Source organism: Mytilinidion resinicola (genome assembly GCF_010093595.1).
Source record: "Mytilinidion resinicola strain CBS 304.34 unplaced genomic scaffold BDZ99scaffold_33, whole genome shotgun sequence".
NCBI lineage: Eukaryota > Fungi > Ascomycota > Dothideomycetes > Mytilinidiales > Mytilinidiaceae > Mytilinidion > Mytilinidion resinicola.
In genome coordinates, this window is record NW_022985469.1 from 322,307 (window position 1) to 334,653 (window position 12,347).

The 12,347-nt window shown below is 51.4% G+C and overlaps 7 protein-coding genes across 7 annotated transcripts; 2 read left to right on the forward strand and 5 right to left on the reverse strand.

Annotated features, from left to right (window-relative positions):
- The first annotated feature begins 461 nt into the window (after nucleotides 1–461).
- On the forward strand, nucleotides 462–711 carry BDZ99DRAFT_469068 (uncharacterized protein). The gene has a single exon (XM_033721412.1). The coding sequence runs from the start codon at nucleotides 518–520 to the stop codon at nucleotides 686–688; it is 171 nt and encodes a 56-aa protein (XP_033569275.1). The 5' UTR covers nucleotides 462–517; the 3' UTR covers nucleotides 689–711.
- A 342-nt stretch (nucleotides 712–1,053) lies between these two features.
- On the forward strand, nucleotides 1,054–2,390 carry BDZ99DRAFT_401815 (NAD(P)-binding protein; the record flags this gene model as incomplete). Its single annotated transcript, XM_033716257.1, has 5 exons — nucleotides 1,054–1,125; nucleotides 1,189–1,436; nucleotides 1,501–1,648; nucleotides 1,710–1,982; nucleotides 2,070–2,390. 5 exons carry the CDS (start codon nucleotides 1,054–1,056, stop codon nucleotides 2,388–2,390), a joined length of 1,062 nt encoding a protein of 353 aa, XP_033569276.1.
- Nucleotides 2,391–3,012: 622 nt separating this feature from the next.
- Nucleotides 3,013–3,246, reverse strand: BDZ99DRAFT_469070 (uncharacterized protein). The gene has a single exon (XM_033721413.1). It carries the CDS (start codon nucleotides 3,221–3,223, stop codon nucleotides 3,065–3,067), a length of 159 nt encoding a protein of 52 aa, XP_033569277.1. The 5' UTR covers nucleotides 3,224–3,246; the 3' UTR covers nucleotides 3,013–3,064.
- Nucleotides 3,247–3,877: 631 nt separating this feature from the next.
- BDZ99DRAFT_551661 (S-2-hydroxy-acid oxidase) lies at nucleotides 3,878–5,207 on the reverse strand (the record flags this gene model as incomplete). Its single annotated transcript, XM_033727032.1, has 3 exons — nucleotides 3,878–4,636; nucleotides 4,695–4,797; nucleotides 4,888–5,207. The coding sequence occupies 3 exons, from the start codon at nucleotides 5,205–5,207 to the stop codon at nucleotides 3,893–3,895; spliced, it is 1,167 nt and encodes a 388-aa protein (XP_033569278.1). The 3' UTR covers nucleotides 3,878–3,892.
- Nucleotides 5,208–6,107: 900 nt separating this feature from the next.
- On the reverse strand, nucleotides 6,108–6,904 carry BDZ99DRAFT_577002 (uncharacterized protein; the record flags this gene model as incomplete). Its single annotated transcript, XM_033728637.1, has 1 exon — nucleotides 6,108–6,904. One exon carries the CDS (start codon nucleotides 6,902–6,904, stop codon nucleotides 6,215–6,217), a length of 690 nt encoding a protein of 229 aa, XP_033569279.1. The 3' UTR covers nucleotides 6,108–6,214.
- A 1,066-nt stretch (nucleotides 6,905–7,970) lies between these two features.
- Nucleotides 7,971–9,596, reverse strand: BDZ99DRAFT_527679 (uncharacterized protein; the record flags this gene model as incomplete). The annotated part of the gene is made up of 2 exons (XM_033726284.1): nucleotides 7,971–9,517; nucleotides 9,575–9,596. 2 exons carry the CDS (start codon nucleotides 9,594–9,596, stop codon nucleotides 7,971–7,973), a joined length of 1,569 nt encoding a protein of 522 aa, XP_033569280.1.
- Nucleotides 9,597–9,895: 299 nt separating this feature from the next.
- Nucleotides 9,896–12,156, reverse strand: BDZ99DRAFT_455099 (MFS general substrate transporter; the record flags this gene model as incomplete). The annotated part of the gene is made up of 4 exons (XM_033718426.1): nucleotides 9,896–10,527; nucleotides 10,594–10,990; nucleotides 11,046–11,681; nucleotides 11,748–12,156. The coding sequence occupies 4 exons, from the start codon at nucleotides 12,154–12,156 to the stop codon at nucleotides 10,374–10,376; spliced, it is 1,596 nt and encodes a 531-aa protein (XP_033569281.1). The 3' UTR covers nucleotides 9,896–10,373.
- Nucleotides 12,157–12,347: the final 191 nt, after the last annotated feature.

Sequence of the window (12,347 nt, forward strand, 5' to 3'; positions counted from 1 at the left end):
ATGCTGCTACAGCTGCTGCTGAGCAAGGCCTACGACGGAGCGGCAGGAAGGTCACCAAAAAGCGTATGTTTGGCGACTAATTGACGTCATAGATCACGAATATAGTCCTCCTGCTTGCCTTCTGCTCGATTGTATGGCGAGGAATATGACAGAGACGCTGCGTGCGAATGAACGTCGGAGTCGCGGAGGGGTGTCTCGGGCACCTACACGGCTTGTTAGAACTGCAACACCACAGAATCTGGTGATATTACCTTGCTAGCTAGTGTATAGAGCCTCAAAAAATCAGGTTCGGGGGTTGAGGACGCCGAGTTGTGCCTCTGCAGACGCGTTTGTATGAGAAAACAGGAGGGTACTGTCTGGTGAGGAATTCTGGTGGCGTTTTGTGGCTTTACGCTATTTTAGCGCCGCGGAAACTTTTGTTAAGCACGTCTGTACAGAGGTTCTTAAAAGGCAGCAGATAGAGGAGGCACGTGAGACGCGTAAGGCGGAGCAACAGCTTAAAGCAGAGAGACAGGAAATGCAGCAGAGGCAGAAGGTTAAGAATGTTGTATTCGCTATTCCTAAGGAGCCTACTGTTGAGCAGAATTGTAGTGTTGAAGATGGGGTGGTCAAATCAGCTTCGGGCCGGCCTCAGCGATTGCGCAACCCCCCTAAGCGATATGACAACTCCATAATTACGATAGAATGAAAGAGCGACCCTAGTTGCCTCTCCTCCATGATTTCTGTATATTGATCTCGTTGTGTTGTGTTGAAAAGCTTCATGTTGTGAGCCGTGGATTTTTCGGTGAGGCGTGCACGAGCCGTCAGCGTGCACGAGCCGTCGAAGACTTCTACTAGTACGCTGTATCCCGATTGTGAGCCGTTTTGTCAGCGACCTTGTGCTTTCATAATCCTATAAGAAGCAAGGAGTGTATTGATCGCAAAGTATACCCAGATCTTGCTTATCCATGTCTAGTATATCCTACCTCCTCAAAGCGAACGTAAATATTTAAAACGTTTCTGCCACCAATCTGGAGCATTTTCCAGCGTCACTCTTCTCATCCTCGTCTCGAAATGGCTCCCAAAGTGTTCTTAACAGGTGCAAATGGCTTTGTGGCTTCTCACATCTTAGCACAACTAATCGAAGTAAAATCCTCCACCTCGTCTCCCGCCCACTTCTTCCAACTTCGCAACTCTAATCCAGCCCAGAATAAGTACGAAGTCGTAGCAAGCGTCCGCTCTCCAGCCAAAGCCGAAGAAGTCCTCGCTCTACATCCCTCCTACAAAACCGCCGCCCTCTCCTTCACGTACATCGCCGACATCGCCACCCCCGGCGCCTTCGACGACGTCTTCAAATCCACGGAACCGGGATTCGACTACGTGTTCCACACCGCGTCGCCAGTGAACTTCAGCGTCAAAGATGCGCAGAAAGAGCTGATTGATCCAGCCGTGCAAGGGTACCGCACCCCCCAATCCGCTGTACACCACGTGACGAATGTTAACAGAAGCGCAACCAACCAGGACGATCGGCATCATCGAATCCGCCCACAAGCTCGGCGGGAAGACATTGAAGCGATTCGTTCTGCTGGGCAGCGCAGTCGCCGTCCTCAACTCCTTCGAAGACATGAGTAAAGCCGGGAAACCGTATACTGAAGCTGACTGGAATCCCGTAAGGTCCTCCATTAGTTTCCCTCCTATCTTCGCATTGGCTTACGGAAATATGGTAAAAGGTCACGGCCGACTACGCCATCTCGCACAACGATATGGTCGCCGCGTACAACGTCGCCAAGATCCTCGCTGAGCGCGCCGCGTGGGCTTTTGTCGAAACGGCGAAACCGGGCTTCGATCTCGTGGTTATCAACCCGGATATCATAATCGGGCCAATGCTGCAGGCGGTTAACAGTGCGAAGGCCGTGAATGAGACGAACACGTTTGCAGTGTACAGCTTTTTCAATGGGACTAACAAGAAGATCGAGGAGGTCGCGTTTCCGTTTTACCATTTTGTAAGTTTACCTTCCCTCCATTTTGCTAATAGGGGAGTATCGGATGCTGTTTTGTGGATGGTGAGCTGATTAGAGACTCTTGTGTAGGTTGACGTCCGCGACGTAGCACGCGCCCACGTCCTGGCGCTCGAGAAACCCGCCGCGGGTGGAAAACGGAATCTGCTGGTCGCTGGCCTCATCACGCCGCAGCTTGTCGCGAATCTCATCCGGAAGAATTTCCCAGAGCTGAGGGAGAGGGTGGCTGAGGGCACGCCGGAGCAGACCCTACCGAAGGGGGTGCAACCGACGGGGTGGGATACGAGCCGGAACTTTGAGGTGTTTGGGCCGGATTGGAGGTATATTGGTTTGGAAGAGAGCTTGGTCGATACGGTAAAGTCGATTTTGGAGCTTGAGAAGCAGTGGAAGTAGAATAGTGGAATATGGAGAGTTTGGTGTATTTTCATGAGGTGGAAATAATGAAGAGGCTACAGTTATGGGCCATCTGTATACATAGGGTGACGGTATTTCCGTGGGTTGGACGTGGTGACTAGGAAAAGTGTTGCGGAAGAGAGCTCAAAAAACACAAGGTTCCAATCTTTGAGTGCCGTGCGGTCAGTATCGGAGTCGAGACAGCTAAAACGACCTCCGTAATCTCAGCGGAGAGCATGCTGAGACAGTTCTGGCATGAGTTATGGACGAGTAAAGTCGGCAAGACGTCAATGAATCAGTCACGTGTTCTCAGGCTGGGCGGTCCAGAATTTCGTATGAAACCCGCACTTCCCTAGTCGCTCCCCTAGCTCATACTAGCCTGGCCTTTCTTTTGGGCGAGCCTAATCGTAGCCCCCCTTTTCACTCGTCGTAGCCCCCCTTTTCTCTCCGTGTAGTCCCCCCTAAATTAGGTCTAGCTCCGGCCCGTATAAATATTGTTCCACTAATCAAACTCACTCGCTTGCCTCTATATAGGCTGCGTAAAATGGAGAGTATGTATACACAAATTGGAAAGGATGCATTATCTAGGCCAACAGGAGTCTATTCACTCTATCTACTCTAGCTAGTCTAGAAGCGGAAAGCGCCTAGATGGCCTCCGTCCAATTGCAGTCGCATTACACAAAAACTTTGCGCACTTGTGGTGGAGTACGTTTGTCATACTTATTACCACATTTTCGCAAGGCATAGCCCTGCGCCTTTGCATAGGCCTGGATAGATGCTATACCAGCCTCTACGGACTCGTAGCGGGCCCAAGGGGGTGCCCGGAGTGGCATGGTGTTGAGGTGGGATGTTGGAGAGAATGTTGTGTGTTCACTGGTGATGTATATATTTGGTGATCTTGGCGTGCGAGGCAAGCTAGAGGCAAGCGAGTGAGTTTGATTAGTGGAACAATATTTATACGGGCCGGAGCTAGACCTAATTTGGGGGGGCTACACGGAGGGAAAAGGGGGGCTACGACGAGTGAAAAGGGGGGCTACGATTAGGCTCGCCCTTTCTTTTCTACGAGAGGCAAAACACTGTCGTTGGCGACTTGATGTGAGCAACGCTGGGTTTTGGGTTCAAAATCAGCGTCTGAAGGCCCTTCATGAGTGGAGGGGGAAGCGGAGTTAGGGGATGTTTAAAAGATTAAGGACATCATCATCATGGAGGGATGGAGTGCGTTTCCAGTGAGAAGAGACTTGATTTTGCTGAGCATCATTCCTGACCAGGAATGACCATCATCATAGAGACGTGAAGCTCACGGTGCTCATTTAGAGCATGGCTGGTTGTATATACCAACATTGGGAACTACAAATAATCATTAGCAGAGATATATGACGCATGAAAAATATCATAAGTTTTATTTCGATAGTCATCAGACGACACCAGTCCTATCCTCATAGGCCATCTAAACCAGCCTCAGAGTCTACCTAGAGCGAAGAGAAATATATACACAAACTACTTCATCCAGCACCAACCCCTTCTTTCTCCCCCCTAAACCCATTCGTCGTAAGCGGGTTCCAATTCACCCTCTCCTTCTGAATCTTACGCACATCCTGAATCCCCGCATTAGCTGTATCAGCCGCAATCTCCGTTTTCAGCAACTCAATCAAATGCGTCACCCCCGCAACCCCATACGCATTCGCGTATAAGAACTGGCGCCCCAGCCCCACAGCCCTCACACCCAGCGACAGCAGCTTCAGTACATCCGTGCCATACCGTACTCCGCTGTCTGCGTAGATCTCAGTCTTCTGAAACAACGTCGGATCGCTCTCGTAGATCTCGAGACAGATTTCGAGAGGCGAGGGCGAGCCGTCGAGCTGCCCTCCGCCGTAGTTGCTCACATAGATGGCCGGCGCGCCGACGGAGTTGGCTTTGTGGACGTCGTCGACAGTGGTGGTACCCTTGAGGATGATGGGGAGTGAAGTCATATTGTGGAGCTGGGCATAGAGAGCCCAGGTCAGGGTAGCTGTATCAGAGTTCGCGTTACCAAGGCCGTAGCGGGCGGCGCGGTGGCGGGTCGATGTGGCGGGGGCATCGATGGTGAAGACGATAGCTTTGCTGCCAGCTGCTTTAGCGCGGTCGAGGCTGTTTTGGACAGCGGTGAGGTTGGCGGCGGCGTAGAGTTGCTGGAAGAGGATTTGGGAACCGTTTACGGGTTTGACGGCGGCGATTTGCTCGATGCTTAGGGTGGCGTAGATGGCGGGCTTTACAATCGTTAGTTTGAAGTCTTTAGAGGTATTAGAAATAGCAAGAGGTACTCACAATGTAGAGGATGTCGCCTGCATAGGCAGCCTTGACGAGATTGCTCTCAGCGGCATCATTTGCGAGCCCAGCACGTGCGGCTGGAGCAATGAAGAAGGGTGCACTGAAGTTTTACCCTAGGATCTTCGCCCTAAAAGCATGTATCAGTATGATGCTTCCTCATGAGAGTCTGACGACCAAGGGATATTCTTACGGTAGAGTACTCGCAAGAGAATGCACGTCATTCAGCACCTGCGGCCTCCATCGAACCCTGCTAAATGCCTCGAGGTTGTTCCTGTACGACCACTCGCCCGCAGCGCCTGTGCGGTAGAAGCTGTAACTAGAAGCATTGAGGTAGTTCCGCGCGGCGAAGTCAAAATCGGGGATGCCGCGAATATCAGTGAGGTTAGGGAGCTTTCCAACTGGGAAGCCGGCGCCAAGATATTCCTCCAAGCCTGTATTAGGCTCGTTGAGGAACGGGCGTGCGGCGGAAGCGGCAACAATCAATGTCGCAAGAGTGATGAGTGAATGCATGATAGATGATCTGCTTGAGGAGAAGTGAAGGAGTGACTGGGTGCTACCAGAGCAGTGCAAAGAAAAGACAGTAGAAACTTAGAGTTGAAGGCCAAGAAGTGAATGCTACGTAGGAGACGCGATATAAGCACATCTCGGACAAGTACCCAAACCTGCCCGCGGCATGCTTCCCCATATGAGAAGGGCTGTTGAGACGTGGATGACGAATAGAGGACGGAAATTGGGCTCGAAGTGGCTGCCAAGCTACTAAAAACATCAAGGATGGGGGGTCGAAGACTGTTTCTACCATTTTTTGACGTCGTCGAAGATTCCCATTGGTATTAGATTTGACTTCGAGTGGGGTTCCATGGTGTTTGGAAGGTCGTAAGGCAAGCCCTGCGAGAGTGGTATGGTCCGGCAATTGGTCAACGGCGAAGTTTCGGCCCCCGTGTCGCGGCCGCTAGTTGCCGTTCACCGGTGCTTAGCGAACGCCAGTATGGGACCCACCTTGCGGATGAATAGTTCAATCGGGACTTCCGAATAATGAAGATTTTTGGTATGACAAGCTTGTACTTTGGAGGTCCCGATTGTAGAGATGATGAAGTCATACAAAGACGTTGAGGTAAGCAATCAAAACTTACTGGACTCATATGGCCATCAGTACGTAGAGGTGAATGCTAGATGAGCATTTCTCATCGATGCATACCACCACCTTTTTGGGCCGAATAGATCAATCTACCTGCCAACACCGGCCGATTCGCCAGGGAATAAATCCTATTCGAACATCGCCAATTTCCCAGAAAGTGGGCCTTTCATAGTCTGCCACAATGGGCAAGCGTTTCATGAACTTGGACGAAACAAAACGACACGTACAAGGTTCATAAACTTGGAATTTCAATATAAAAATCAACATTATCAATCAGTCAGATCAGATAACAGCCAGGCTCCACAAGACTAACACAAGTTCGTCAAATCACAAAATGTTTCAGAACTTTCGTGGGCTCAACGTAAGTCTACGTGATGCCTCATTAGCCTGCTATCTCATGGGCGCCGCTCCTAGGCGATGACATTCCGTGCACCTCGGCCGTCTCTTGCGGGTGTCCAACTTGTGCGAACGTCTTCTGCTCGTTCCATCCTCCCGGGTGGGGGTTCATGCCCAGCGGACTGCAACCGTAGTTCGGCGGTGGACTTGATGGTGCGGTCATGTGATGTTGCATTGGTTGTGGTTGTCCTCCAAACTGGTGCCCAGTGTGGGCTGGCGTTTGCGGTGGCATCTGGCTTTGCTTTCGCTTCTTTCCTAATAGAAACCAAATGAGGGCACCAATAATTGCGAGTAGTACAATAGGCCCAAGGACCGCACCAGCAATCCAGGCCTTGCTGCCTGATGGCGGCACCGGCGGCGGGCACGAGATGGCTTGACTCGAGCAGGTCACGGTACTGGAGGAGACAGAACTTGAGGCGGTCGACGTGGACGGAGTAGTCAAAGTAGTCGAAGTGGTCGTGGCAGTAGCCAAGTAATAATCCCGCGCCGACGAGGCATCGCAGCCGATGTAGGTCAAGAACGGATTCTGGTCCCCGAGGGTAGCGTATTTATAGTCGGTAACACAGTATGGAGCTATGCTCTCGCTACGTGTCCCGTTAGTCCCAAAAGTACAGACGAGAGATCTCCATACCATGAAGCCGACGTTCCATAAAACAGTAAGTCCCGTCCAGCACATGCTGTTGGGAACGGGCAAGGCCCAGCAGTAGTCGTACAGCATCGAATAAGACCGGAGGATGTGGAAGTCGTATACCCAGGGATACAAGTCTCACTTTGAGCTAATGCGGTTTTAGCGCAATGTCGAACTCTGGGAATATGCTCATACTCTCGCTGTCTACAAGGAAATATCCCAGCAACGTTGGGTTCCTCAGAGAACCTTGTCTGGCGTGAAGCGGGGCTGATGTGATGCGTGGGGCTGTTGTGGCAGAAACAATAGCAAACAAAGCCAAGGTCCATCCGATTGTCTGAGTATGCAAGGTAAACTTCATCTTCAAATATCTGTTCGGTGAGAATCTTGCGACAACAATGCGACAAATTAGGACGTGAGAGCTGGCACTAAGTAATAGAACTCCTTCCCGCCTAATAATATTAAAGCTAAATATAATCGAGATCACCAACAAAGGCGCTAGGCCGGCCGGTTGAGTGATCGGGCTTAACGAAAGCGGAAGCCGAAGCCGAAAGCTTTCGACTGTTTCTTTGATAAAGATAAAAATGAAGATGGTGATAGGACACTAAATTATTGGAGAGGCGCCGCAATATAGTTTTGGTCAAATCAGGGAGGAAGAGAGAAGGAAATACAAAGCCCCGCAGTGTAGTAGCATTGATGATGGCTGTATCTAGATTTACAGTGCGGCTAAGTTTTTCCTAATTTAGGCCACCGTCAGGGCTTTGTTACGGTCTGATAGGCCATGAGCACTTCAAGATAGGCCAGTACTGGTAGAGAGATAATCAAACACCGTGTGGGCTGGCTTAGGAGAAGCCACCTCAGTGCAGTAGCGTCGCTTGCGAGAAGATAGCTGTCGAATTGACAAACGCACAATATCGTAGCACAAGGTTTGCATCATGGAACTTTGATGAGGAGAAACTTAAGTTAGATTGGAGCATCCAGAGGAAACCCCAAAAAGAGAAGTCATGAATTTTGAGGACGCACTTGAAAGGTATACCATGACCGTCTAAAAGAATGAAAACCTACGCCGAGATCCCGCTATGCAGCTCGAACGACATGACTGCGTAATTAAGCTTTCTTAAAACATACTACTCTGTTTCTTACGAAGAGTATTCGGGCTTTCCACATCACTATGACTTCTCAGTTTCCAGAAACTCTTCTTTTTCTGGCCGCTGTTCAGCCTTTGGCCGTTATCAGGTCGTAAAGAGCCACCACCACCAAAGAATGAGCTCTGAGAAGCAGTCGGCCTGCTAGTCGCAGCAGTCTGTAGGTATGGATTGTTGGGACGCGGCGGTTGCGCAGGAGCATATGATTGGCGATGCTGTGGCTGACCCGGTGCTTGAAACTGAATATTGGGAGTAGAGTGTCGATTCGACTGCTGAGCAGGTGGAGCAAGGCTACCCTGATCGCCATATTTCTTTCGCAACCGCTCCGTTTCCTTATCGACTTCTGCTTGACGCCGACGTCGCTCTCGTTCTTCAGTTTCGAGAAATCTTTTCGTCTTCTTTGCCTCCTCTTCTTCGGCTTTCAATCGCTTCCGCCTCTCGATGTCCTGGAGCCTCTTACGCTCCTTATCTTCTGCCTCTACCTGGGCCTTGAGACGTGCGGTCTCGGCGTCGATCTCCCATTGCTTGCGAGGGTCAAAACGCGGAGGCGGTGTATTTCCTGTATTAATCGGAGGTAGACTCTGCCGTTGTGTCTCGTTTCGCGACGATTGGTTGTATAACGCGCCGACAGCTGCTCCTTTAGGCCCGGGTCGTAGTGGCAATTTCTGCGGCTGCGCTGTGGCTCTACCAGTCAACGGGGGTGTTACGACTGGTTGGACAGGTGACGAAGTTTTCCTTCCCATGATACCTCCACTATTCTTTCGGGTCGCAGGATCGGTAATGTGGAATGCCGCTTTCGCGTCTCCAAAGTAGATGTCTCTCATAGCCGCAGCTCCAAGCAATAAGACAACCTCCAGTCCCTTGTAGTCCTCCATGTCCACCCGGTAGAGGTTCGACTCGAGGATCGTGATGGCCTTCAGCCCTTCAAACATCGCAATCGCAATGTCCGGCTCCCTGCTCCGATTCTTCTTCCCCGTAGGATCTGTAGACTTGCCCGTGAGGAAGCATGTCATGTTCTTCGAGAGCTTGCTCTCCTTTCTCCAGACGAAGTTGATCTTGGGCGTGGCGGCGTCTGCTGAGGGATCGTTCTGGCTTCGGTCCAGCGTAGAGGCGCTGGGAGTCCGGAACGAGCTTTGAGGCATGCTGAACTCGTAGCTATTGCTACCACCCCATTTCCCAGTCTGTTGCCTGATCATCACCTCCTGATCCGGATTGTAGAGCTGTATAGCGAACTCGGTGGGCATTATGGGCTGAGGTGGCGGAGGCACCCCTCCATTCCTCCGGATATCTTCCTGCGATAGGGAAGGTTGGGTCCATCCTGGCTTCACGAGGACTTCGGCGAAGAGGACGTCGGGGTTGTGCGCGTCGAAGATGGCGGCAGCGTAGGTATTTGTTGCTTCGTTTGTCGAGGGATCGAGGTAGTGTAGGGAGTAGGTTGCTTCGGGCTCGGATCCATATTGGGTATAGTAGAAGGACTGGTGATGTTTGACAGCATCCGTCGAAGGCTTTATGTAGAAGGCTACCTATGTGTTAGCTTTCTGGGGTTGGCTCTCGAGTACTTCGTAGCGGCACGTACTGGGCAAGTTTTCGTCCAGCATGGCTTCATGTTATTCTGCCGGAGCCGGTGGGTGGGCTTGTTTTGGTGCTGGAAGGCTGAGGACGGAGGGTGGGCAGTAATATAACAGTGCCACGGGAGGGCTCAAACATGGTGCGAGGGAAACGCGTGGACCGCGGGGCTGTTGAGGCTGTGAATTGGTGAACGAGCAGCCCCGTGATGGCTTAGAGCTCGGCCCACCTCGAGTGTATTCGTATTTTTGGACAGACGACCACGTGACGACGTCTCTCCATCGATTCATCACCATTATTCACCACTTCCATCTTCGTGATGGCGAGGCCGTCTTACTCTGAACCGCCCGCTGCCACGAAGCTGCCATGATTCTCTGCAAGCTGCCAAGAGCGGCCGCGTCGCCTGTTACTTCATTGTTCCTAAGCCCTGCTCGCGATCCGAACCGCTGCAGCACAGCCTCACCAGGCTTATTCGCAGTCCACTATTTGACTCCAAGAAAGAAATTGAATGAACGCCGCTTTTTGGTTCTGTATCTCTCATCGTATACCTTTACCGTCATCATCATCACAAAAGGACCATAGTTCTATTTCTATATTCGAGCCTGAGTAGGCGATGCATGTCAGTTTCCGCGACTCTAGAAGCAGCAACATAACCACCATCACCTCGGGCCACCGATTCCATCACTGGCAATTGACCCCGCAGAGTATATTGAATTCTATGGATTGAAATCTACCGAGCTTGTTTACCGAGTAGCCATATGAGTGGTAATGTTAGCCCGTCCAGTTAACGACGGTGCCAGGCTGGACTTCTACACTTCTTTTGGCTCTTTTGACTCTTCTGCGTGACGGCCCTGGTTTAACTCTACCGCCAAATGGTCTGTCAACGTATCATCAATATCCTTAGTCCCGACAGCAGATATCAATGCGACAGAGCCGAACGCAATGCTAATGAGATAAATCAACCTGAGGGTCTCTGGTCAGCCATGTCTTTGTTGATAATACCCGGCTATCACAATGAAAGAAACTTACTTGAAGCCCTCGCCGTAAGATTCCTTGACTGCAGATGCCGCGCTACTGATAACGCGCGGAGTAATACCCGGAACCTTCATAAGCGCAGCCGGACTGCCCGACAACAACGCCGTAATCAGCGCAGAGAGGTCCGGCAGCTTGAATCCGAGTGGCACCACAGCTTCCGCAACCTTCTTGGGCAGGACTTCGTCCACCTTGTTGCTCAAAACCGTCGAGTATATAGCCGTGGCAATTGCTCCCCCGACTGTCCGCGCCGTTCCAGCAAGACCGACGGCGACTCCAATGTACTCATCGCGGCATCGAAGTATGATCATCGTTACGCTTATCAGGTTGACACACCCGACACAAAGGCCTGCCAAACATACGAGTGTTACCGCTCCTGGTAGCGAATGTGGAGCTGCGAAAAGAATCCATTAGCCGCTTGCGAATTGCAAAATTGGACGAGAACTCACTCATTCCCGCCATGCCAGCAACAAACGCCGTCTCCAGCGCAACGACAACAACATAGATCAACCTTGCGTGGCCTATCTTCGCAAGAAACGCGCCCAACACCAGTGCCCCCACATTAGTCGCTGCTGAAAACGTGCAGCTTATCCACCCGATCCGCATCGTATCGGTGGTATACATCGTCTGGATCTGGGTCGGCCATAAGACTTGAAGACTGTATAGGAGCATTCCAGCCACGAATATCGTGACGATGACAACGTCGAAGCCCCGAGCATCCGCTAGCAAAGCCTTCGGGATAAGCGCTGCTTTGAGCGGCATCAGAGCTTCGTAGAATCCGAACGCTATGAGTCCGAACCCGCCTACGACGATGGGAACGATCACATGGGCGCTTTTCCAAGGGTGAGTGGAGCCGCCCCAGTTGATGCCCAGCAAGAGGGATATCAGGCTTCCGATGAATAGGAAGAGGCCGAAGAAGTCGAACTCGGCCACCTGTCGCCATTTGGTCTTGTGGTCCAAGCTGTGTTTCTGACCGAAGGTTGGAGGGAAATACACCAGTGTGAGGAGAACGCAGGCGACGGCATCGACAATGAGTGTGATCCAGAAACTCCATCGCCAAGTGGCATGTCCAATGAGGTGGTAAGCTGCCATATCGATTAGCGAAGAGCGCGTTTTTAACAAAAACACGGAAAAGAAGACGTTCCGCGTACCAATTGGTGCACCAAAGGCCGCCGGAATAAGCAGCGAGAACGCGACCAGCCCAGTCACCGCGGGACGATATTTGTTTGGGACCAACTCAGCAATAGCAGCCGTCGCCTGGAGCTGGAATCCTGTCGCGTATCCCAGAATGGTGACTCCACAGATGACAACACCGACTGAGTCTGCCGTTCCTGCGACGATGCAGGCGACTACTCCCAGCAGATTGCCAAAGATCATGAGATATCGGCGTCCGAAAATGTCCATCAAGCGGCCAGAGACGGTGACGGAGATCGCGTTGGCGATGTTCCACGCAATCGCGATCCAGGCGTAGTATGGTTTCGAACCTAAATCCTTGTTTATGGTGCCAATGATGGGACCGACGAGGGAGAGAGAAAAGCCAGCGCCGTTGTAGCCGATCATTAAAGCCTTGAAGTGTACAGAGTAATCAGTCGGCTACACTCAAAAGGTAATTCGGACAGATCTTGGTTCAGAGTCAGACTTACTATAACACTTCCAATGAGGTGAGGCGTGAGTTTGAAGCTAGGCTCCGACACTTCATCATGGTCCAAAGGCGGCTTTTCTAACACATCGTCTATATGGGAGACCTCCTT